This window comes from Astyanax mexicanus, chromosome 22 (assembly GCF_023375975.1).
Source record: "Astyanax mexicanus isolate ESR-SI-001 chromosome 22, AstMex3_surface, whole genome shotgun sequence".
Taxonomy (NCBI): domain Eukaryota; kingdom Metazoa; phylum Chordata; class Actinopteri; order Characiformes; family Acestrorhamphidae; genus Astyanax; species Astyanax mexicanus.
In genome coordinates, this window is record NC_064429.1 from 6,153,710 (window position 1) to 6,178,143 (window position 24,434).

The 24,434-nt window shown below is 35.5% G+C and overlaps 1 protein-coding gene across 1 annotated transcript in view; it reads left to right on the top strand.

The window, feature by feature from the left end:
- The window catches only part of adam28 (ADAM metallopeptidase domain 28), a 58,278-nt gene that overhangs the window by 10,084 nt on the left and 23,760 nt on the right, over positions 1 to 24,434 (top strand). The window contains exons 3-11 of the mRNA XM_022666840.2: positions 2,620 to 2,702; positions 4,411 to 4,487; positions 6,544 to 6,622; positions 7,305 to 7,381; positions 9,058 to 9,250; positions 10,889 to 10,951; positions 11,239 to 11,310; positions 19,096 to 19,265; positions 20,944 to 21,025. Coding sequence (XP_022522561.2) covers positions 2,620 to 2,702; positions 4,411 to 4,487; positions 6,544 to 6,622; positions 7,305 to 7,381; positions 9,058 to 9,250; positions 10,889 to 10,951; positions 11,239 to 11,310; positions 19,096 to 19,265; positions 20,944 to 21,025 — 896 coding nt within the window. The remainder of the gene's footprint in view (positions 1 to 2,619; positions 2,703 to 4,410; positions 4,488 to 6,543; positions 6,623 to 7,304; positions 7,382 to 9,057; positions 9,251 to 10,888; positions 10,952 to 11,238; positions 11,311 to 19,095; positions 19,266 to 20,943; positions 21,026 to 24,434) is intronic.

The following is a 24,434-nucleotide window of genomic DNA, read 5'->3' on the forward strand; positions in this document are numbered from 1 at the left end:
TATCACTCTCTTGCCTTAATGTACCCATTGTGATGCTGGCCAGCAAAGGCATCTCTGGGTTGATGTACCTGTATTATGGCCCTTTTGCTCCAAGCCTATTGGCTGACTATTGATGATTGATTGGAAAAGAGGCGGAGTCTGACTTAATCGATGGGATTTTGTTAACTTGAGGTTTCTGAGGCTGGTAACTCTGATGAACTTATCCTGTGGAAACTCAGTGGAAACTCTTGCTCTTCCATTCCTGGCATGGTCCTGATGAGTGCCAGTTTCATCATTATAACATTTTTGATGGTCTTTGGGTTAATTGAAGTTTTTTTCTTTATTTAGTTATGTAGTTTTTGCTTCTCATAATCTGGATTAGAACATTACTCAAATATTCACTATTCACTGTATACCTGTAACTCTACCTCTTCACTACTTTACTTTAACTGATGCTCTCAAACACTTTATTAAGAGACAAGAAATTCAACATATTCTGGTTTGGTAAACACTTTTTTGTTTACTAAATAATTTGATATGTTTTGCTTCATAGTTTGTATGACTTTAGTATTAATCGACAATTCAGAATTTTTTAAATAATAAAAAAAACACTGCATTTAAGGTGTGTTCAAACTTTTGACTGGTACTATATATAGAATACTTTTTTCTAGTCTACAGCTCTGGAAAAAAATAAGAGAGCACTTCAGTTTCTGAATCAGTTTCTCTGATTTTGCTATTTATAGGTTTATGTTTGAGTAAAATGAACACTGTTGTTTTATTCTATAAACTACAAACAACATTTCTCCTAAATTCCAAATAAAAATATTGTCATTTAGAGCATTTATTTGCAGAAAATGAGAAATGGCTGAAATAACAAAAACATGCAAAAAAAAAAAAAAACAAGTTCATGTCCATAAAGTTTTTAATCACAGTTTAAAGCATGCATCTTGGCATCATGTTCTCCTCCACCAGTCTTACACACTGCTTTTGGATGATAACTTTATGCTGCTTTACTCCTGGTGCAAAAATTCAAGCAGTTCAGTTTGGTGGTTTGATGGCTTGTGATCATCCATCTTCCTCTTGATTATATTCCAGAGGTTTTAAATTTGGTAAAACTCATCATTTGAGGTGGTCTCTTGTTTTTCAGGGCTGTAGACCAGAAAAAAAACATTCTATATATAGTACAAGTCAAAAGTTTGAACACACCAGAAATTTTATTTAATTTTTATTATAAAAAAAAAATCATTAAAACTATATAAAATAGCATATCAATCCTAATGTGTCTACAGTAATGCTCATACAGGAGCTGGTCCACACTGTTTGTATGAGTGAGTAATCTCGGACGTTTCTACACGCCAGATTAGCGACACACCCAAGTCCCACAAAAGGTGGAGAAACAAAACCACGTGGATCTCGATGTTCTCAAACAGAGCTTAGAGCATTAGCGCCGACACGTGTTCCCAAACAAAAAGATCAATCAGAATTACACAAATCCACTACAACATACAGTAATAAAACAGTAATGCTAATTCATGCTAATACTTCAGTATACGTGAGTATGTTATAACAGACCTGTGACGCACTTATTAAGCCTTAATAAGCCAGTAGATGGCAATTACCTAACTGCTAACTGCACATGATTTAGACTTGATTAAGCAATTATTAAAACAAAGATTTTAGAGCTTTTTAGATGCTAATTGGTTTGGCAACTCTTTTGGCCAAACCAAGCTATTGGGCTTAATACTGTTTAATAAAGGCATAATAATGGACAACTGAGATGCTGTGAGAAAGATAAAAATGTATAATCCACAAAACAAAGTGAAAGATGTTCTAAAATATACTAAAGTAATTGTAATATCTGCTTGATTAGCACTTTTCCAACTTTTTCTTCTTGAACAAGTTCCGTTCAAGCTTAAGGTTAAGAACCATGGTGCGTTTTAGTGGACCAGCCCACGTTTCTACCAGTTTTAGTGAAACCATCAAAATGTCACATCATCATACATTAACAGAGGGTGTTACACAGCAGTAGTGAACACGGTTCGCACTGAAAAACCAAGTATTCTTTGGTTCCCACTGCAAACAATCGTTCCTGGTTCCATAAAAATATCCGTATTTAATTCAACATATCAGTTTTATATGATACATGTAAAATTATACGATATACATCAAGAACTTGTGGAGTGAAGACAACTAATCACATTTATTTCTAAACTAGCTTTCTGTTGTATATTTCTGTCACACAAGCCAACCTTAGCTGAGGCTCAGTGATTACCTGTTCAGAGTAAAATAAGCAGCTCTGCATCTGTGTCTTGTAGTCCTTCTAGGTTCCAAGTTAATTCCATCTATTAAACGTGTTGCCAGTACCCACTGGTGTTTTACTCAGTCTCTGCTCGTGTAGCTTTTTAGAAGGATGCCAACACTATTTTTTTCTGCTATTGTGTTTAATACCTGGCAACCCAGGGTGTGGAAAAAGATCTAGAGAAACTTCAATGGGTGGGATCAGAGGATAAAAAAAAGATTTCCTAGTAAAATTTGAGAGCAAAATAAGGGTATTTTATGTAGAAGTGTTACTGGTTGAAGAGGTTAATAATTTTAACAGATTTTAACATCTTTTTTTTCCTTCTTTACTTTCTGCCACAGGAAGCCATACACTAAATGGAGTAAAGATTTATGAGGTGGTTCGACCAATCAGACTGCATGAACGTCACAGGAGAGATGTACAGGTAAAGATTCAGGAGAGCAGCGTTTATAATAGCAAATGAAATTTATTATTATTAAAATTTGTCATCAATGATTTCAAGCTCTGCTCTTAACACCAGTAAATAATATATTAATGTCTTAATTAAACAATTATAATGTCTGCATATTTCACCACTGTGGGACTAAAGAAAGGTTATCTTATGTTATCTTAAAAAGTCTTTTCTTTTCTTTTTTTGTGTATTTACTGATGAAAGTTGTAAATAGCATTGTATTTTTTTTTTACTAATTTACAGACATTATGCATTTAATTATTTTTTCAGGAAAAGAAAAAATAAGTTTTTATATAAATGAAAGATTAGAACCATTTTATTCCAAAGGGAGGATGTATTGAGAATAAAGGAATGAAGTTTGTAATATTTATTTTATGGCACTTTACACTAATGCCCTTAATTAATCATGGCTGTGGTTAATTTTGAGTGTTACCTGAATTAAACCAATCAGAGTACCAGTAGTTATTCCCTTTAAGAGTCAGGTGAGCTCTGACTTTGGCGCGATCGTATCTTAACAGTGTGGCGCTTTTGTGCGTCTCAGTAGAGACAGATACTGATCTGCTTATTCACACTGTGAAGATACAACAGCGGCTCATTTAAGGGAATAGTAATCTTATTTTATTTTTTATTCTGTTTATTGTTGATGTAAAAGCTGGATTTGCACGCAGCGCTAGGTTTGAACGACTGTAGGCTGGCTGTTGACTGTTGTCAGGGTTTTAATCAGTCAGTGGAGCTCCTGTGTTTCCCGCCGCCAAGATAGAAACATGTCAGAAATTTATCTGAACACACCTCACTTTCAGACCACCACACCCATTAGTGTAGATTTATTCCTGTTGGGTAGCAACAAGCATCGCTTCATGTAAGCGATAGAGCCCTAAGAATTAAGAAAACATGTTGTGTTATTCATGTTGTGTGCACGTCAATGTCAATCCCAGACTGCTGTGGCCAGACACTACGCTTATTTTTTTGCATTTTTGAGTGGTATTGCATTTCTGTGTGCACTGTAAACCCATACGTTGTTTAAACTCAAATGATTTAAGTCTGTTTTTACATAAAATTGGAGATTTCTAAACAATACTCAACAATTGTGAGTTAGTTGAACTGAATTTGTGGGCACATATACTGTACTACTATTCAAACTGAGATCTTTGAGTTGAACCAACTTATAATAACTGAGTTTAGTCTGTTGCCATTAACAGCTTCTTTTCTATTGGCTTCTGTCACAATCGATTTGCGTACTGGGTGTGTCCAACAGTTTCTGACTAACACTCACCATCAGTGTGATCATAGTGATTCCCCCTGGGCTACCTTACAAATAAATCAACTTCCCCTTTAGTTGTAATAACTTGATGTTTTAATTTATGCTAACTCAAGTTTTTATTCCCCATTATTTAAAACATTTGAGCAAACCGGCTGCCTTAAAAAAGTTAAATAAACTCAACTTACCTGGTCTTACAGTATAACAAAAAAAAAAAAAAGTTAAATCAACTTCCCCTTTAGTTGTAATAACTTGATGTTCTAAGTTATGCTAACTTAAGTATTCTTTACCCATTACTTAACTTTTTTAAGGCAACCGGTTTCTTCAATTTTTTGGGGGGGAAAAATATCTGGATTATTGTGGGCGTGGCCCAATTCTTACCCTCTCTGACATCAGTGTAAATCAGTGTATTCTTGTCTTCAGTCCTCCAGGCCTGTCGCAGTGAAATATGCCATGACTCTGGGTGGTAAAGACATCGAGATGCATCTAGAGAGAAATGAGTAAGTCTGACCTTTCATTTTTTTGATGATTCTATCAAATACACCAGCTTAAAGAACAAACACACACATGACCTGTGGTCTGAGTCTCCACACAAGACTTGCATGAGTTTCTGTTGCATTTCCTGAGTTTGAAACCACAAGCTCTGCTCTTAGTGTCATCCAAAGTCCCCTAGTGCACGTAATACATACAGCTCTGGGATAAAAATAAAAGACCACTTAAAAATGATGAGTTTCTTTGATTTTACCAAATTAAAAACCTCTGGAATATAATCAAGAGGAAGCTGGATGATCACAAGCCATCAAACCACCAAACTGAACTGCTTGAATTTCTGCACCAGGAGTAAAGCAGCATAAAGTTATCCAAAAGCAGTGTGTAAGACTGGTGGAGGAGAACATGATGCCAAGATGAATGATGAAAACTGTGATTAAAAACCAGGGTTATTCCACCAAATATTGATTTCTGAACTGATCTTAAAACTTTATGAATATGAACTTGTTTTATATTTTTGCATTATTTGAGGTCTGAAAGCTCTGCATCTTTTTTTTGTTGTTTCAGCCATTTCTCACTTTCTACAAATAAATGCTCTAAATGACAATATTTTTATTTAGAATTTGGGAGAAATGTTGTCTGTAGTTTATAGAATAAAACAAATGAAACAAATGTTCGTTTTACCTAAATATATATCTATAGAGCTGTAGATATTCCCATTAAGTGCACATAATAATTTTAATGTAAGCAAATATATCAAGGTGGATTTGTGGGTTGAAGCTGAAGGAAGTGGGGTTGAGTAAATAAGCAAATTTGCTAAGCTACAGTTTATTTAATGTGATTGGTAAGACTATTGTTTAAGACCTACCTACACTACCAGTCAAAGTTTGGACACATCTAAAAAATTGTGGTTTTTTTTTTTTTCAATATTTTAAAGTGTTTTGCATTGTAGATGAATACTAAAGTCATCCAAACTATGAAGATAATCATGTAAAACCAACCAAAATATGTTTTATATTTTAAATGCTTTAAAGTAGCATCATCTTGGCTGGATTTTCTCAGGCAGTTTTATGAGGTAGAGTCACCTGGAATTCAGGCTTTCAGTTAACAGCTGTGCTGCTGAACTCATCAAGAGTTAATTAAACTAGAATTTTTTTGTCTCTTAATAAAGTGTTTGAGAGCATCAGTTAAAGTAAAGTAGTGAAGAGGTAGAGTTACAGGTATACAGTGAATAGTGAATATTTGAGTATGATGATGTTCCAATCCAGGTTATGAGAAGCAAGAACTACTCAACTAAGCAAAGAAATAAAATATGAAAAGAAAAATAGAGGTCAGTCAATCACAAAAAAAAAATCAAGAACTTTGAAAGTATCCTTAAGTGCAGTCACAAAAAAACAAACAAACATGAAAAACATTACAATGATGGAACTGGCTCTCATCAGGACTGCCCCAGGATAGGAAGAGCAAGAGTTTCCTCTGTTGTACAGGATTAGTTCTTTAGAGTTACCAGCCTCAGAAACTGCTAAAAGTAATAAGAAATGGTAGTCAATTAATCCTTACTTACTGAATTACTTACAACTTACTTACACTTATATATAGCGGCAGCCAATCGCTCACAGCACACTCTTAACCGGAAATGACCGTCCACCTGGAGGACTGCATCAGATACAGAGGAGTTGACCCAGCACAAAGTGCCAAACCATCCATATCTGGGCATCCATATCTGGGAAACTGCTAAAAGTTAACAGCTCCCCAGATAAATGCTTCTTCACAGAGTATTTTTTGGTTTGTTTTACACTTTTAAGTTACTACATGATTCCTTATGTGTTCCTTCATAGTTTGAATCGCTTCACTTTTCTAAAAGCAAAATGACTTTTATGAAGCTTTTATCAAGCAATCACATCTTTGCTCATTCATAGCACTGTTATAAAGCATTATTACTATGTCATTACTTTAGTTAAACACCCTGATGCCAATTAAAATAACTTCAAACAGTGCATACTATGTAGGTATCCTTTAAAACTGTAAAATTGCCATTCTGATCTTATGTTATGCTGCTGTTCACAGTGGTTTATTAACTCAAGACTACACCGAAACACATTACGCAGATGACGGGACTCCAATCACAACCCAACCTGATCAGTTGGTAGGTATCTGTAGATATACAAGCTGTGTGAAATAATACAGTATAGTCGTGCATTAAAAAAAAATTAGAATATCATTGAAAAGTTACTTTATTTCAGTAATTCAGTTTAAAAATGTGAAACTCATATATTATATATAGATGTATTAAACACACAGAGTGATCTATTTTAAGCGTTTATTGATTTTATTGTTGGTGATTATGATGCTTACAGACAGTTTTCAGCTTACAGACTCAAAAATCAGTGTCTCAGAAAATCAGAATAATATATAAGGCCAATTGGTACTTTTGGCAGTGTGGGCAGTGTGCCAAATCCTGCTGGAAAATGAAATCTGAATCTGCATCTACATAAAAGTTGTCAGTAGCAGAGGGAAGCTGTAAGATGAAGTGCTGTAAGATTTTGTGGGAAAACAAAACTGCACTGACTTTAGACTTGATAATAAAACACAGTGGATCAACACCAGCAGATGACATGTCTCTCTTTGTCCAAACCATCACTGATTGGTGGAAACTTCACACTAGACCTCGAGCAGTTTGGACTGTGTGTCCCTCCACTCTTCCTCCAGACTCTGATCCCTTGATTTACTTTAAATAAAATGTAAAATTTACTGATGATCAGTGATGGTTTGGAGTTTCATATTTTAAACTGAATTACTTCATATAATATGTATCTTTCTGTCCCCAGGATTTTTGCTATTATCAGGGACATATAGTGAATGAAAGTGATTCCATGGTCAGCGTCAGCACTTGTGATGGTTTACGGTACGTCAACTTTTACTTTTCACTCCATTTTGAAAGCACTTTTTACGGTAGGGCACCATTCACAACTGACATTCACATATTTAAAGTCTTATTCCAACAGAAACCATTTTGAAGTTTAATACACATTAACATGCTATTAAAAAAAGTCATTGGGTCTCCGAGTGGTCCAGCGGCTAAGTGCTGCCACTATAATTGGGATTGAGATTGCTGTTTCGAACCCCAGTCATGCAGCTTGCCATCAGCTGCCAGAGACTTGAGAGAGCACAATTGGGTAGATGGTCCTTGGTCCCCTCATCACTTTTAGGGTGATGTCGATCAGCACAAGGTGTCTGTGAGCTGATGTATCAGAACCGAGTTTCAATTCTCGGAGGAGGCATGTGCTAGTCTTCACCCTCCTGGTGTTGGAGCCTCACTAGTGATAGAAGGATTCTAATGAGTGGGTTGGGTAATTGGCTATAACAATTAGGGAGAAAATGGGAAGAAAATTAGAAACACAATTATTAAAAAAAAAAAAACTCATATGGCAGGAGCTAGTATTGTGTTTCACGACTTCCATGGCAATGTCTCATAAAAGCTAAACAACTCTCTTTGCAATACGTATAGATATAGATATGTTGTTGTTGGAACATTATATTGTAAAAAAAAAAATATATATAGATGTTTATTTGAACTCTTATAACAGCTAATTTTTACAGTTTTATGTCATTTTAGCTTAAGGGGTCTTGGCGTTAAATAAATTAGAATAAGATTGATTTCAGATGTCATAATAGTGACTTTTTTCAGTTTTGTTATCATTTCCCCTCATGTTTTGCTGAGAAATGATTGAAGTAATTGTAATCTAGTGTATAAATGATTATACAGGATGATTTTAGTAACAAACATTACGTTTGACCATTTTTATGAACTTTTACCTCAAAAATTCAATGATAACCAATGCTTGTTGAAATACACTTAAATTTAAAATTTATTCCGGCTGTATTTAACACTACTTTTGACCATTTTTATGAATATTTACCTCAGAAATTCAATGATAACCAATGCTTGTAGAAATAAACTTAAATTTAAATTTTATTTCAGCTGTAATAAATACTACTTTTGTCCATTTTAATAAAATTTTACCTCAGAAATTCAATGATAACCAATGCTTGTTGAAATACACTTAAATTTAAATTTTATTTCAGCTGTAATAAACACTACTTTTGTCCATTTTAATACAATTTTACCTCAGAAATTCGATGATAACCAATGCTTGTTGAAATACACTTAAATTTAAACTTTATTTCAGCTGTAATAAACACTACTTTTGTCCATTTTAATAAAATTTTACCTCAGAAATTCGATAAGAACTAATGCTTGTTGTAGTCCACTTTCATAAACTATTACACGGATTGATTACAGTTGTCAAAAACTCTATTCTTGATTGTATTAATGTAATTTTGCCTTAAAAACTCAATGATAACCAATGGTTGTTGAAATACATTTGATTAATTATTACATTATTTGATTTTAGTTGCTATTGTTGATTGTTTTAATGTAATTTTACCTCAGAAATCTTTTGATAAGCAATTTTTGTTGTAATACACATCCTTTTTCAAGTGGAATGAAGCCAATGCTAAAGCTATGCCTAGTTATAATTCTAATGCTAATGCTAATGCTAATGAAACATTGTGTTTTAGAGGTTATTTCCAGACGGCAGAGCAGAGGTTCCTCATTGAGCCGATGTCTGAAGACAGTGATGGTGACCACGCCGTGGTGAAGTACGAGGACGTCAGCAACACTCCCACTGTGTGTGGAGTGACCAACACCAGCTGGGATGAAAACACTGGCGACTTTCCCCCTCGCGTCAGCAAATCTCGAGCTCGCGGAGCCGTAAGTGTGACGTAAAAACTTTATTTTTAACCATTTTTAGGCCTGATGACTAAGACTGACTGTCTGGATGTTAAAAATAAAAGGTTAAAGAGCATGGATTTCATCATGCATGGACTGAGAGTAATCTACAAAGAATGCTAATGCTAATCTTAGACCTTAAATAATAGTTCCCCAGACACAGAGAAAGACTCAGCATTAGTATTATAGCTCATGTCCGGATCTAACCACCATATTTTTCGCAATATGAGTAAAATTTACTTTCTTCATTTGCTTTTTTTAACCCTTGTGTGGTGTTCATATTTTTGTTACTTGTTTACTTTGTTACTTGTATTTAATTCAGCAAAATTAAACAATTTTACATTAAAATGCTTTACACATGCTCGCTTCACCTAAATTGCAAGAAAAAAAAAACACTTTTGATCGTTTTAATGGAATGTTTCCTCAGAAATTGATATGTTTGAGTAAAATAAACATTGTTGTTTTATTCTATAAACTACAGACAACATTTCTCCCAAATTCCATATAAAAATATTGTCATTTAGATCATTTATTTGCAGAAAGTGAGAAATGGCTGAAATAACAAAAAAGATGCAGAGCTTTCAGACCTCAAATAATGCAAAGAAAACAAGTTCATATTCATAAAGTTTTAAGAGTTCAGAAATCAATATTTGGTGGAATAACCCTGGTTTTTAATCACAGTTTTCATCATTCATCTTGGCATCATGTTCTCCTCCACCAGTCTTACACACTGCTTTTGGATAACTTTATGCTGCTTTACTCCTGGTGCAAAAATTCAAGCAGTTCAGCTTGGTTTGGTGGCTTGTGATCATCCATCTCCCTCTTGATTATATTCCAGAGGTTTTTAATTTGGTAAAATTAAAAAAACTCATCATTTTTTGGTGGCTTCCCCACATTCTACAACTACAATGTCTAAAAATAAAAAGGTAGTTTTCCATCTTACCTCAGTCTATTTTAAATAGGATTTGGCCTATAGAAGATGGTGGTGTTTCTGGATGGTATTAATATATGGATTTTTCTTTGCATAATCAATCTTTAATCTGCATTAGTGGATTGTAGGGTGAACTGTATTTCCAGAGAGTAATAATAATTTCTAGACGTGTTCCTGAGCTCATACAGTGATTTCCAGTACAGAATCAGTACAGGCTTTTATTAATGCAGTGCCACCTGAGGGCCTGAAGATCACCAGCATCCACCAGAATAGTGAGCTCCAGCCTTGTCCTTTACAAACAGAGATTTCTCCAGATTCTCTGGAGGTTTTAGTGGTATTATGGGCTGAAAATGTAGGATATCCAAAGTCTTTAAAGAACAGAGTGAAAGATAATAGAAGGATAATAATAAAAATATGTAGAGAAACAGATAGAGAAGTACAGTCTGTAATTATTATTATTATACAACTACAAACTGTTCCTATTTAATCAATGGAGCTGAACAAATAAATAATGGGCGTAGAAAAAAGAAGGTGGTCATAACTATAAGCTTAATCTCTAACTGTGCTTTAGTAACTCAACTCTGAGTAAATTTATTTTTTTCTTGTTTTACCTGTAACATATTTCCAAAGAAATGCCACATGATTAACCATAACTCCATTTTTTTCCTCGTTCTTTTCCACTTGGATAGGGGCCAACCATGTTCCAGCAGCAGAAATACAATGAACTCTTCATCGTGGCAGATAACAGAATGGTATGTGATGTTCAGGAAAGTCCTGGCCTGCTTTTCTACAGTCTAATCACGGATCAAATTACATTTCCGCTTAAAACTATTCCACCTATAAACAGGTCTTGTAGATTTTTTAGACAGCGCTTGTTATTTGTTTGAGTCGACCCTGTTATTTTGTTCCTGTACAAGCCATAATTGCACAATTGTTTTACTGCATGAATCACATGTGTGTCAGATAAGAACATCCTGGTATTTGTTTTGCTGTAATTGAGATCTTTGTGTTTGTGTTTTTGTGTTTTCTTCACCCACAGTACCAGAAGTCTGACAGCAATGTGGACAAAGTGAAGAAGAGGATCTATGAAATCATCAACTTTGTCAATGCTGTGAGTGGCCGACTACATTGATAATAGTCATGTTTCTTGGGTTTCACCAAACATTTTAACTATTTTCAAATTATTTGGTTGCTAAAGCACTTTAGGGCCCAATTTTAGCGGTATATAGGCAAGGCGTCAACCGTGCAGCTTGATTTAGGGCGTGTCAGTGTGTCATTGCTATCGTAACGACGGGAAAAGTACACATTGCTTGGCTCAAGATGAGCAAAAGGCATGTAATGGAATGTAAGGCATGTAATGTGTCACTTGTCATTGCCTTTAAGAGCCAGGTAAGATCTGACTTTGGCAGATTGCTATTTTAACAGCGCAGCTACCTGACCGTGTACAATGCTTCTTAGCAGAGGAAACCGATCTGCTTGTTTATACTCGTTCATTCTGTTTATTGTTGAGGTAAAAGTTGGGTTTGTGCACTGCTGTTTGCTTGTGTGAGTAACAAGCAGTACGAGTACGAGTGTTGGGGATGCGCCTGTGTTGACTGCCATTCACTGCCAAGATAGCAATGAACGTCTGACTGTTGACGTCTGTCTAGGTTTATTTCAGTCAGTGGCGCACCTGTGTTTTCTGTTTCTAAGATAGCAATATTTCAGAAATTTACCTGACCACACCTCACTTCCAGACCACCATGCTAAACCACCATCAGTGTAGATACAGTATATTCACAAGCACTGTTGCTATTTAAACAGCGCAGGCTGTTTAATTGTAATTAAGCACATACTGTATCCTATTAAGACTAAGCAAGACTTATCCAACTTATCTAACAGCATAGTGTCTAGTGGCAGTTCATTCACTATCAGTAAGTAATTAAAACATATTATTTTTTTTTCTTATTTACAGTTTTTATCCATCTAAAAAAAACAGAGAAGTAGTTTTAGATTAAAGTGTAAATTTATGGTCAGAAGCGTTCCAAACACATGATATATAATACATGATTTACCAATAAATTAACTTTCTTTATGCATAGAAAAATATGCAAAAACTTGCAAACATTGCGAAATGCAACAAAATATTTGTACTTGAGCTTCTGTAGTACACATTAAAAAAATGAACTAAAATAAGAGTACTCAGATTCTTTTAAAGTTTTATACTCAATTACAATATATTTAACAGCAATGAATCAAACCACACTTATCTTTTTAGTAAAAATATAACACGTTGTTCTTAAGGTAGGGTCTCAAATGAGTCACACTGACCAAAATGCCAACAAAACTTAGAGACCCATTTTAGCGATCTATGCCGCATTGGTCAATTACGCATCACGCAGCTGTATTTAGGACTTGTTGATGTGTCTTTGGTAAGGTGAGGACGCTGTAAAGATACACCAGCAGCTCATTTAAGGGAACAGTAATGTTATTTTATTCTTAATTCTGGTTATTGTTGAGTTAAAAGTCGGGTTTAAGCTCTGTTGGTGTACCTATAGTAATGGACGATTGTAATCTGATGATTGACTGCTGACTGTTGTCAGGGATTTAATCAGTCAGTGGAGCTCCTGTCATGTTTTCCGTCGCCAAAATATATAGAAACTATATAGAAATTTACCTGAACACACCTCACTTCCACCTCATAGACCACCACACCCATCACCCAAGAAGCTATTTTAACAGAGCGAGGGCACAAGGTGTGAAAATAGACTGTTATAACGGGGTGTGAGATCACAATGAACACTGTCAGATTTGTTTCGATCATGATGGTGATCATTTAAAACCACTTAACACAACTTCTCTTAGAACATAATTACACATAGAACTGACTAAAAATTACAATGCTTACTAAAAACCACCTTTATTTCTAATTAAATTCTAATTCAAATCCCAAACCAAACCTAAAGCATCATGGAAACACTTCAGTGTGACAAAAAAATTAGATTACAAAATATAAAAGCATGTAAAAAAAAACATATTAAAGCTTTTTTTTTTTTTTTGTTAGCTATCTAGTAAATTTAGGGTTAGAAGCAGCTTGAGAAGATGTGAAGAAGTAGAGTGTTGTGTGATGGAGGCACAATTTCTCAATTTCTCCATCTTTCCGATGAACCATGAAGCCGTTTAGCTGTGAAAACCAGACCGAATAGCAGAGCTGAGCTTGATTTTAATACTGACAAAGCTTACTGTGTTCAGTCTATTCAAATCTCACTGTGCTCATAACCAAATTAACCTGGTGGACACGTTTTTTTTTTTTCATGGCTAATTTAACTTTCAAAACATTACAATGCATTTCAGCCTCATTCCCGTTAATTTATACTGTATTAAATGTCAAAAGACCTAAGCTCTTCTAACCCTTCAGAGAAGGGGTGACAATAAGTGCATGTAAATAATTACATAATTTTTAATCAGGAAATATATATCATAGCTATTGTAAGTGTATGGACTTTTATGGACTTATTTTATAAATGAACTAAAATAAAAAACAGCAACTAATTTAAAGCATTAGTCTGTGTTTTTTTAGTTGCTACAGGACTCGTATCTGACTGACGGCAGTTTTAACCAATCAAAGCTTTTTTGATTAAAATGGCTTCTGCCCCCGCGTGTGTCTGCTCGTGGACCCTTCTGCTGATTTTGAGAAGGCTGTAGTAATGAGTCTATTAACAAAGTCGTAGGACAATCTAACCTATGCTGGGGATGCGCCTGTGTTGACTGACAATTATTGCCAAGTTAGCAATAAACGTCTGACTGTTGACGTCTGTCTAGGTTGTATTCAGTCAGTGGCGCACCTAAGTTTTCTATATTTCTAAGATAGCAATATTTTAGAAATTTACCTGAACACACCTCACTTCCAGACCACCATGCTACACTACCATCAGTGTAAATATTTCCACAAGCACTGTTGCTATTTAAATGATACGGGCTCAAGGTGCAAAAAATATGCTGTTAGCAGGGTGTGAGATAGCAATAATCATCAAAACGAACCTTACGCAAGGTGTTAAAAGGGCCTATAGTTTAAGCTGAATCCATAATTTAATTAAGCATCAGAGAAGGGGTGACAATAAGTGCATGTAAAATAATTACATCATTTTTAATCAGGAAATATATATATATATATATATATATATATATATATATATATATATATTATAGTTATTGTAAGTGTATGGACTTATTTTAAAAATTAACTAAATAAAAAACAGCAACTAATTTAAATCATTAGTCTGTGTTTTCAGTTGCTACAGGACTCTTATCTGACTGACAGCGGTTTTAACCAATCAAAGCTTTTTGATTAAAATGGCTTCTGCCCCCACGTGTCTGCTCGTGGACCCTTCTGCTGATTTTGAGAAGGGTGTAGTAATGAGTCTGTTAGCAAAGTCGTAGGACAATCTAACCTATGATTACCATGGGTTAACCAATGATAACCAATGATTTTCACTCAGGGGGCGGGGCCATGGCTGCATATCCCCTTCTGAGCGCTCTGCGCTGAAGTAGATCTTAGATTCTCTGCCCGAACCTGACCTGATCTGACCCGAGACCGGGCATTACTATACTTTATTTTTATTTTTATTTTATATAAAGCTCTGGTGTGATAATCACAATGTTGCTAAGTAACCAATTATTATTGTTAAAGAAAAGGAACTTAAAAACAAAAACTGAAAGTAAAAACATTTGTGTTAAATTAATCTAATAAAAACGATAATTAAAAGAAAAAAATAAGAATTATATATGGGATTAGAATATGAGCGCGAGGGAGATAAAAGAGAAACTGGAGATACAGTATGTGAGAACCTTTACCTGTAAGTAGCTCATATACCAGAACACAGAATACGCAAATCTCTCTCTCTCTCTCTCTCTCTCTCTCTCTCTCTCTCTCTCTCTCTCTCTCTCTCTCTCTTTTTCTCTTGTTTGTTTCTTAGATTGATCTCTCTGATGAGATGTGTGAAAACGCATAAAAACTAGCAAGCCCACTCTAAAAACAAACTTAAATTTGAACTGTAGGAGAAAAAACCAAAACTAAATAAAATTAAACTATAATGAAAAATGAAAAATGTTATAATCACATAGTTCTGGGCGCACGTGAACGCCTTAGCTAACTATCATGGAATTGCGGCTGCAAATAAATATATTGTGTCACATCATATTAAAAAGCCATTTTAAAGGCTCTAATGGGCTGTCTGATTGGTGAGTTTTTGTGTGTACTCAATGTTTTGGCTGACCTGGCGTCTTGTAGACATACAAATGAGTGATCTTTGTTGAATGCCTGTACTTGTAGGTAAATTAAGCTTTTATTGTTGGGTCTATTGTACACTTTTGTGGTTTGGAGCTGTTGTATTTGTGGGTGGTTTGCTTCAGTGAACTTCCTTCACTGAAAATAAAATCACCAGTCTGAGCCGGCTGGCCAATCACGTTACAGACAGACGCAGAGATAAGTTTGATTTTGATTTGCATAGATACGAGGACAGAAATTAAGCTATGACCTTTACATCCTTCAGTTCTGGTGAAAACACGTCTGTATAAAGGTGAGAGGAAATAAGAGTCTGTTTTTTTTTTTGTTTTGTTTTTTTTTTTTGAAATGTTGTTTCCAGGAAAATGGTAGAAGTTTTGGTTCTACAGTATATGGTGGTGATGATGATGATTTGAGTGTGGAGATTTTATACACTGATAATGAATCTTTCCATTGATTCTACAGACATTTCAAAGGGTGTTTAATACATAAAAGTATCTTCAAAATATATTATTCATTATAAATTCAAATAAATGTTTGTAGCACCTTTATTTTTAGCAGTGCGGGTTTACAAACATGTAAAAAAAATTGAAAAAGTTCATTATAACCCTCCTGTTACCTTCAAATTTACTAACATCTTTTATATTTGGGCTCAATAAGATCCCAACAATTTTGAACTATAGAAAATTATTATATAAAAATAACATTTGAACCCACGTTTATGTCACATGCTATATTTGTGTGTTGACTACTTAAATGGCCATTTAACAAAAAAATCTTCTTTTATTTTTGCTTTTCCATCTCTCTCTTTTAAAATGAAGCTACCATAAAAAATCATAGACTGTTTAACCCTTGTGTGGTGTTCATATTTTTGTTACTCGTTTACTTTGTTATTTGTATTTAATTCAGCAAAATTAAGCAATTCTACATTAAAATGTTTTACACATGCTCGCTTCTGTCACGGAATGACCCAGGCAGGGTGACGAGGAAAGCGGACACAAGTGCAGGTAAGGGCGATATAAATAAATAATTTATTAAATAAATAACAAAGAAACAAGGAAACGAGGAACAAGTAAACATGAAACAAAGAAACACAAATAACCAATAACAAACGAGCGATGATAATAATAAACACATAAGGAATATATATACAAGGGAAATAAACTAGAAAATAAACAAGGAAATAAACTATAAACGTGAAAACAAGAAATAAACGAGAAACAAATGACTAAGGTTAAATACAGGGAACATAGAGCTAAACAAGAAACTAAACTAGACAAGGGGAACTAAACTAAGCAGGGCAAGGGAGAAAACAATAAAGGAAATAAAGGACACTAGAAATATACACAAGAGATAAACAGAGGTAAACACAGAGCAAGGACTAGGGCTATGAAACGCGGTGAAACAACAGAGAGACAAAACAACAGGGGAAGGTGCAAAGACCGACGGAGGACAAGGTGGCAGAGGAGGGCTATATATAGTAACATAAAACACACTAGAATTGGAAACACCTGGGGAAGGGGCGGAGCTACAAATGAGAAACACATGGTGGAAATCTACTGACAGGAGACACAGAGAGGCACAGGTCACGTGGGGAAGACACACAGAGACATGAGACAGGGCTAAGACGTGACAGCTTCACCTAAATTGCAAGCAATATAAACAGCTTACATGGTTAATATTTGCCCTTTACCTTTCTTATGTTACATTTCTTTCAAAAAGTGCTACTCTTTTTTTATTAGTTTTTTAATAAAATGTAAAAGAAAATGAATTAAACTCAAGATATGAGTAGAAGATTTGTTTAGTTTCAAATTTACAAATGATTTACAAATGGGGGGGAGGGGGGGGTGGGGGGGAGGTGTACAGTGTGTGTTTATCGAAAATGTGTTTTATTATATGTTTTCCCAAAAAATGAGCCAATGCCAATGAGTTTGAGTTAGAAAAAATATTTTTTTAGTATCATTTGATAAAAAATGAAAAAGGGTCCCACAGACCCGAACACCACACAAGGGTTAAATATTTGTCAGAGTACAAACTTTAAAAACTTTCAAAATCAGTGTCAGAATCAAATACTGTAGTTATGAAACTTGAATGCATGTTTCCTAAAGACTGAAAAACAACAAGGGTCCTACAATTGAACCTTCTGGCATACCACAAGGAATTTGACCAATACTACAATTACGGGTACTTCCCATGACCCGTGTATTCATAATGCCTTATGAATGCATTCATAGGGCATTATATGACATGCATAATACCTTATAATAACTGCAATAAGTCTGTATAATAACTTACTTAATAATAACAACTTACAGCGACATTCATAACACAGTATAAACTACAAATATAAGGGTTTATAAAGAAAGGGCTTACAATGCCTTATAATATCTGTTCATAAAAACATTGTACAATGTAGTGTTGTAATGCATTATAACACAGATTTGGTTAGATTTTAGATTTTGGTATAATGTATTATAATATGCAGCTGTGATTTCTCAAATTAAGCATTTGAAAACACACTTCACGTTAACAGTCAGTAATGACTGAATATAATGCTTTATTATCTGTTATGCACATAAAAATTATATAAAAACTTAATTTGAGAAATCATAGCTGCATATTATAATGCATTATACCAAAATATACCAAACCTGTGTTATAGTGCATTACAACACTACATTGTATAATGTTCTTAAGAACAGATATTATAAAGCATTATAAGCCCTTTCTTTATAAACCCTTACACCTGTAGTTTATAATGTGTTATGAATGTTGCTGTAAGTACCTATAAGTTATTATACAGGTTTATTACAGTCATTATAAGGTATTATGCATGTCATATAATGCAGTATGAATGCATTTATAATGCATTATGGATACAAGTTTCATAGGAAGTGTTGGTAACACTTTCTATGAATGTCATCTCTATTAGACTCTATAACCACATTCATGACATATTATAATGCATTCATAAGGCATTATAAACGTGGCTATAAATATTTACAAAAATGCATAACCTAGTATAGCCATGTTTATTAAGCATTATAACTTGTGATCAATATACATTTTTTTATTATAAGCTATGCTTACAATATATATGTTAAAATAGTTTATATCTATCTTTAATAATCTAGTCCCACAATGCCAGAGTCTGGCACTTCACTTAAAGCGCACAAAGACGTGTTATAATACATCATAATTGACTATAATTAATATTACATTTAAGACAAGAATAATTTATGAGTGGTTAAATATAAATTTATAGGATTATTGAAGGTGTGTTTATAAGTTGGAAGCTTTTTTAGTCATGAGACAGTCTGTAAACTGGGACTGAGTTTCTTGGTATTGATGTATAACATGTTATAAACACAGTTATTAATGCATTATAATCACAGTTCATGATGCATAATAAACATGGCTATGATGAATTATACATTTTTATAAATATGTGAAGCCATGTTTATAATGCCTTATGAATGCATTATAACGTGTTATGAGTATGTTTATAGAGTGTTATAGAGATGACATTCATAGAAAGTGTTACCGAAGTGTTACCCAACGAGGAAACGCCAAAAGAAAGTGCTCAGTAATCATGTTTATTAATCATTAAATTAACTTTTTTTTTTTAAACAGGTATATAAACCAGTCAACACCTTCATCGCTCTGACTGGTCTGGAAATTTGGTCGGACTCTGATAAGATTGTGGTGACGGCCCCAGCTGGAGAGACCCTGGACAAATTCACAACCTGGAGAAACGACGTCCTGATGAAGAGACAACCTAACGACAACGCTCATCTCATCACGTTAGTTACCGCCATTCACTGGCCAATTTATTAGAAACACCTATGGCCACATTATTAAGAACATTTTACTATATATTATACTTCCATACACTGGCCACTTTATTGGAAACACTTTCTTACTACCTTGTGCTTCCACTCTTTGGCCAATTTATTAGAAACACCTACCTATCTACCTTGGGCTTTCCATATCTGGTCACTTCATTAGAAACACCTACCTACTTAATACATTGTGCTTCCACTTACTGTGGCCACTTTATTAGAAACACCTACTTCAGTACCTTGTGTTTCCACTTACTGTGGCCACTTTATTAGAAACACCTACTTAAAACCTTGTGTTTCCACTCTGGCCACTTTATTAGAAACACCTACCTACTTACTACATTGTGCTTTCACTTACTGTGGCCACTTTATTAGAAACACCTACCTCAGTACCTTGTCTTTTCACTTATTGGCCACTTTATTAGAAACACCTACTTAAAACCCTGTGTTTCCACTCTGGCCACTTTATTGGAAACACCTTATGACTACCTTGTGCTTTCACTCACTGTGGTCACTTAGAAACACCTACTTCAGTACTATGTGTTTCCACTCACTGGCCACTTTATTAGAAACACCTACTTCAGTACTATGTGTTTCCACTCACTGGCCACTTTATTAGAAACACCTACTTCAGTACTATGTGTTTCCACTCACTGGCCACTTTATTAGAAACACCTACTTAAAACCCTGTATTTCCACTCATTGGCCACTTTATTAGAAACACCTACCTACTTACTACCTTGTGCTTTCATTCACTGTGGCCACTTTATTAGAAACACCTACTTCAATACCTTGTCTTTTCACTTATTGGCCACTTTATTGGAAACACCATATTACTACCTTGTGCTTTCATTCACTGTGGCCACTTTATTAGAAACACCTACTTCAGTACCTTGTACTTCCACCTATTGGCCACCTTATTAGAAACACCTACTTAAACCCCTGTGTTTCCACTCTGGCCACTTTATTGGAAACACCTTATTACTACCTTGTGCTATCACTTACTGTGGCCACTTTATTAGAAACACCTACATTAGTACCTTGTGCTTTTACTTATTGGCCACTTTATTAGAAACACCCTATTACTACATTGTGCTTCCACTTACTGTGGCCACTTTATTAGAAACACCTACTTCAGTACTATGTGTTTCCACTTATTGGACACTTTATTAGAAACACCTACTTAAAACCCTGTGTTTCCACTCTGGCCACTTTATTGGAAACACCTTATTACTACCTTGTGCTTTCGCTCACTGTGGCCACTTTATTAGAAACACCTTATTATTATCTTGTGCTTTCACGTACTGTGGCCACTTTATTAGAAACACCTTTTTTAGTACCTTGTGCTTTCTCTCATTGGCCACTTTATTAAAAAACACCTACCTATGTACAACCCTGTGCTTCCACTTATTGGCCATTTTATTAGAAACACCTACTTCAGTACCTTGTGCTTCCACGCACTGGCCACTTTATTAGAAACACCTAGTTACTAACTTTGCGATTTCACTAACTGGTCACTTTAATAGAAACACCAGAAACCACCCTTCCTAATCTACCCTGTGCCTACACTCACAGGCCACTTTATTAGAAACACCTAGCTTATACTTTTTAATTTTTTTTCTCTATATATATATTTCAGTGGGATCGATTTTGAAGGTTCTACAGTTGGGCTGGCGTTCATTGGCACCCTGTGTTCAGGCCACTCCACCGGCGTCATCCAGGTAAGCTCAGTCTGATCATCAGTTATTACTATAGACTCAGATGGCAGAGTGCCAAGTGCTGAAAAAGGAAGTCTGAGTATCTCCTGATGTCTGATTACACAAAAACAGCAGAAGAACTAGGACATAATTTCCCAGCGTGGTTAAGACTCGACTGAAAAAGGGAAATGTACGTGATTTTTTTTCATTCTTCTGTATTAAACCTATGACTTGGTTTGAATAAACAGTTGTCTAAAAAGAGGAAGCCCTGAACGCATTTGTTGCAAACAGGAAAAGGAAAGAGCTTGTACAGAAAAAACTCATGTCAAGTCATGTGACATAATAATAGTCCAAGGAAGCTAAAGACCACTGTTTATTAACCTGTTAGTTACCACCTACTGGGGAATACTGAAAATGGGAAACCATTGGAACACTAGGGTGACCCTACCTAGTAGGTGTAGAAAAGTAGGCACTTCATAACGGCACTGGACGGGTAGAAGGGTCCCCATAGATAACCATTTTCTGATCTAGAGGGCACATCATCATCATTTACAGCAAGAATGGGCACCCAAGCAGGTACTCAGTCGCCTTTGTCCCAATGAAAAGTGAAGCAAAAAGGGCACGTTGTCACTTTTTTGCCACTCTAAAGGGCACTTTAGCAGTACTTTGTCAACCATAGTGATACATGGGGGCGATTGCCCTCCCTGCCATCCCCCTGGGGTTTGCCTGTGCATGACAAATTGAAAATAGTGGACTAATTTGTCATAAACTATGGTGCATCATAGCATTTTCAGAGCTGTTTGGGTTCTCTTTTAAAGTTTTGCCACTTCCCTTCCCATAGGCTAAGTCCAGCTATGACCTTTAGAACCCACGGTTCTGGTAAAAACATGTCTATCTGAAGGTGAGAGGAAATGAGAGTCTGTGGTTTCCATAAATGCTTGTTCCACCAATGTGGTACAAGTAAATACTTGCAGAACAGTTTTTCACAAATTGTGTATATCGTGCTTTTACATCGTGCAATCCAATAGACATGTCTGAGTTTGGTGGTTTCCAGAAGAATGGGACTTGTCTGACTGCATTGTACCAAGTGAAAGTTTGGTGGAGGGGGGATTATTATTATTAAGAAGAGGTAGTTTCAGTTAAAGTATGGCTTTAACATACCAAGAGATTTTGAACCATTTCATGCGTTTCCAGCTTTGCATGAGCAGTTTTTGGGATGGACCCTTCCTGTTTCAACATGAATACCTTGCATTACATGTTAGTGTATTACAAATGTTTTTTGGAGACTGTGGTCCCAGCTGCCTTGACATCATTAACCAGCTCCTCCTGTGTAGTTCTTGTAGTTCTGTGTAGCGATTTTTAGCCTTTGTCATGATCAATCAATCAAGACTCCATGAGGTGATATCTAGCCTAGATCAATTAACAGTAGGCCTAATGTTTTACTTCTTCTGCTTTCAAATAATGGACTGGTCAATGAACACGGATGCCCTCTACAGGAAGGCGCAGAGTAGACTGTACTTCCTTAGAGGGCTCAGGTCCTTCAACATCTGCCAGAAACTCCTGCTGATGTTCTACCAGTCTGTGGTAGCCAGCGTCCTCTTTTACGCTGTAGTTTGTTGGGGAGGCTGGTGAGGAAAGCTGGTTCTGTGCTGGGATGAGAGCTGGAGTCCTTAACACCACTGGCGGAGAGGACAATGTTCACCATCCTCTGCACCCACAGCACCATCACCAGGCAGAAGAGCTCATTCAGCGGCAGACTGCTGTCCCAGCTCGCTCCACAGACAGACTTAGAAAGTCTTTTGTCCCTCAGGCCATCAATTTTTTATGTTTTTATGTGTTTTTTGGTGAAAGAAACACTTAAAGCTTTAACATACCAAGAGATTTTGAACAATTTAATGCTTTTCTGTCTTTAAATGAACAGTTTAGGGATGGAACCTTCTTGTTACAACATGGTTACTGCCCACCAGTACACAAAGCAAGGTCCATAAAGATGAGATTGAGCTTGGTGTGGAAGAACTTGACTGGCCTGCACAGTCTTGAGTCCTGACCTCAACCTGATAGAACTTCATCTTTGGGATGAATTTTGACTGTGATCCAGACCTTTTTGTCGAAAACTTAAACGTAATAAATGCATTTCCGGGAAAAATGGTCAAAAATGAACATAAACACACTCCTAAACCTTGTGGCAAGCCTTCCCAGAAGAGTTACAGTTGTTATAACTGTAAAGAGTAAAGAAAGTGACATTATAATAAACTCTATGTATTGAGACTAGGATGTCATTCAAGTTCAAAAACGTGAGAAGGCAGATGAACGAATAGAACCATATACTTTTTTACAAAACACAATATTGTATTGCGTAAAATATATGTAGTATTTGTAAAGTGTGGGAAAACAGAAGGTTGCACAATATTGTAAATGTCTTCCACACTGTAAGGAGTAAAACACAGTGTGAGTAAGATGGACGGCCAGTCCTGAGAAAAGAGAGAACGTGCTGGTGGTTTTTCACAGGCAGCTTTTAAACAGGAAGTCTGGCTCCACCCATGTGACTGTGGCTAAATGTAATATTCTGAAGAACGTCTGAAATGACTAACCATGAGAAGAAATCTTTGGTGATCAGTGTGAGAATATAAGATAAATCCCAAATGAAGTCTCAAATAAGATAATAGGTCTAAGATCAGTGGCGGATGCTGGTCTTTCAAGGAGGGGAAGCTCAATTTCAGCCTACATCTTAATATGTGTCGTTTTGTTTATACAAAAATTCTACTCTGCCTGAGATGTTTTTTTTTTTTGTAAACAAAAGGCATTATTTTCAAGTTTTCACTACACAACAAAAAGGTACCCATTCTTTACATTGAACAATTGCATAAAAAAGATGCTATGACATGAATAAACATAAAATGATCAGTAAAAAAAAAAAAACATTACGCAAAATCTTTAAAGTTGGTAAAGGAAAAAATGCAGGTAAATTTATTTCCTTTTTGGACAGTTTTAATTTCCTTGAATAATCCCTTTATTAATTTAAATTATTTAAATTATTTTTAATGATAACACAATACTTACTACTGGCCCCTGTTCATTTATGTCCTGAGAGTTTCATCAAGAGGAATGGCCATCAGTACATTTTATTTTTTACAGCACTTCCAGTCAGCCAGCTCACTTTATCATACCAGAACAGCTGAAAAATACCTGTTACTTTTGCCCACCTTTTACACCTTTTTCAACTCAGAATGAAAATGCTCCCATCACGGATTTTTACACTAAAAGGTCTCTGATTCGCTCATTTCGCTGTCAATCAAAAAGGGACTCCGCCTCAGACAGATCATCCAATCATCATGCAGAAGCTGAGCGTCCGGGCCAGCCCACTGCCCCATAGACCCCCAGAGACGCTGAGCGTCAGATGGGCGGGACAAATCCCAGCATTTATCCAATGACT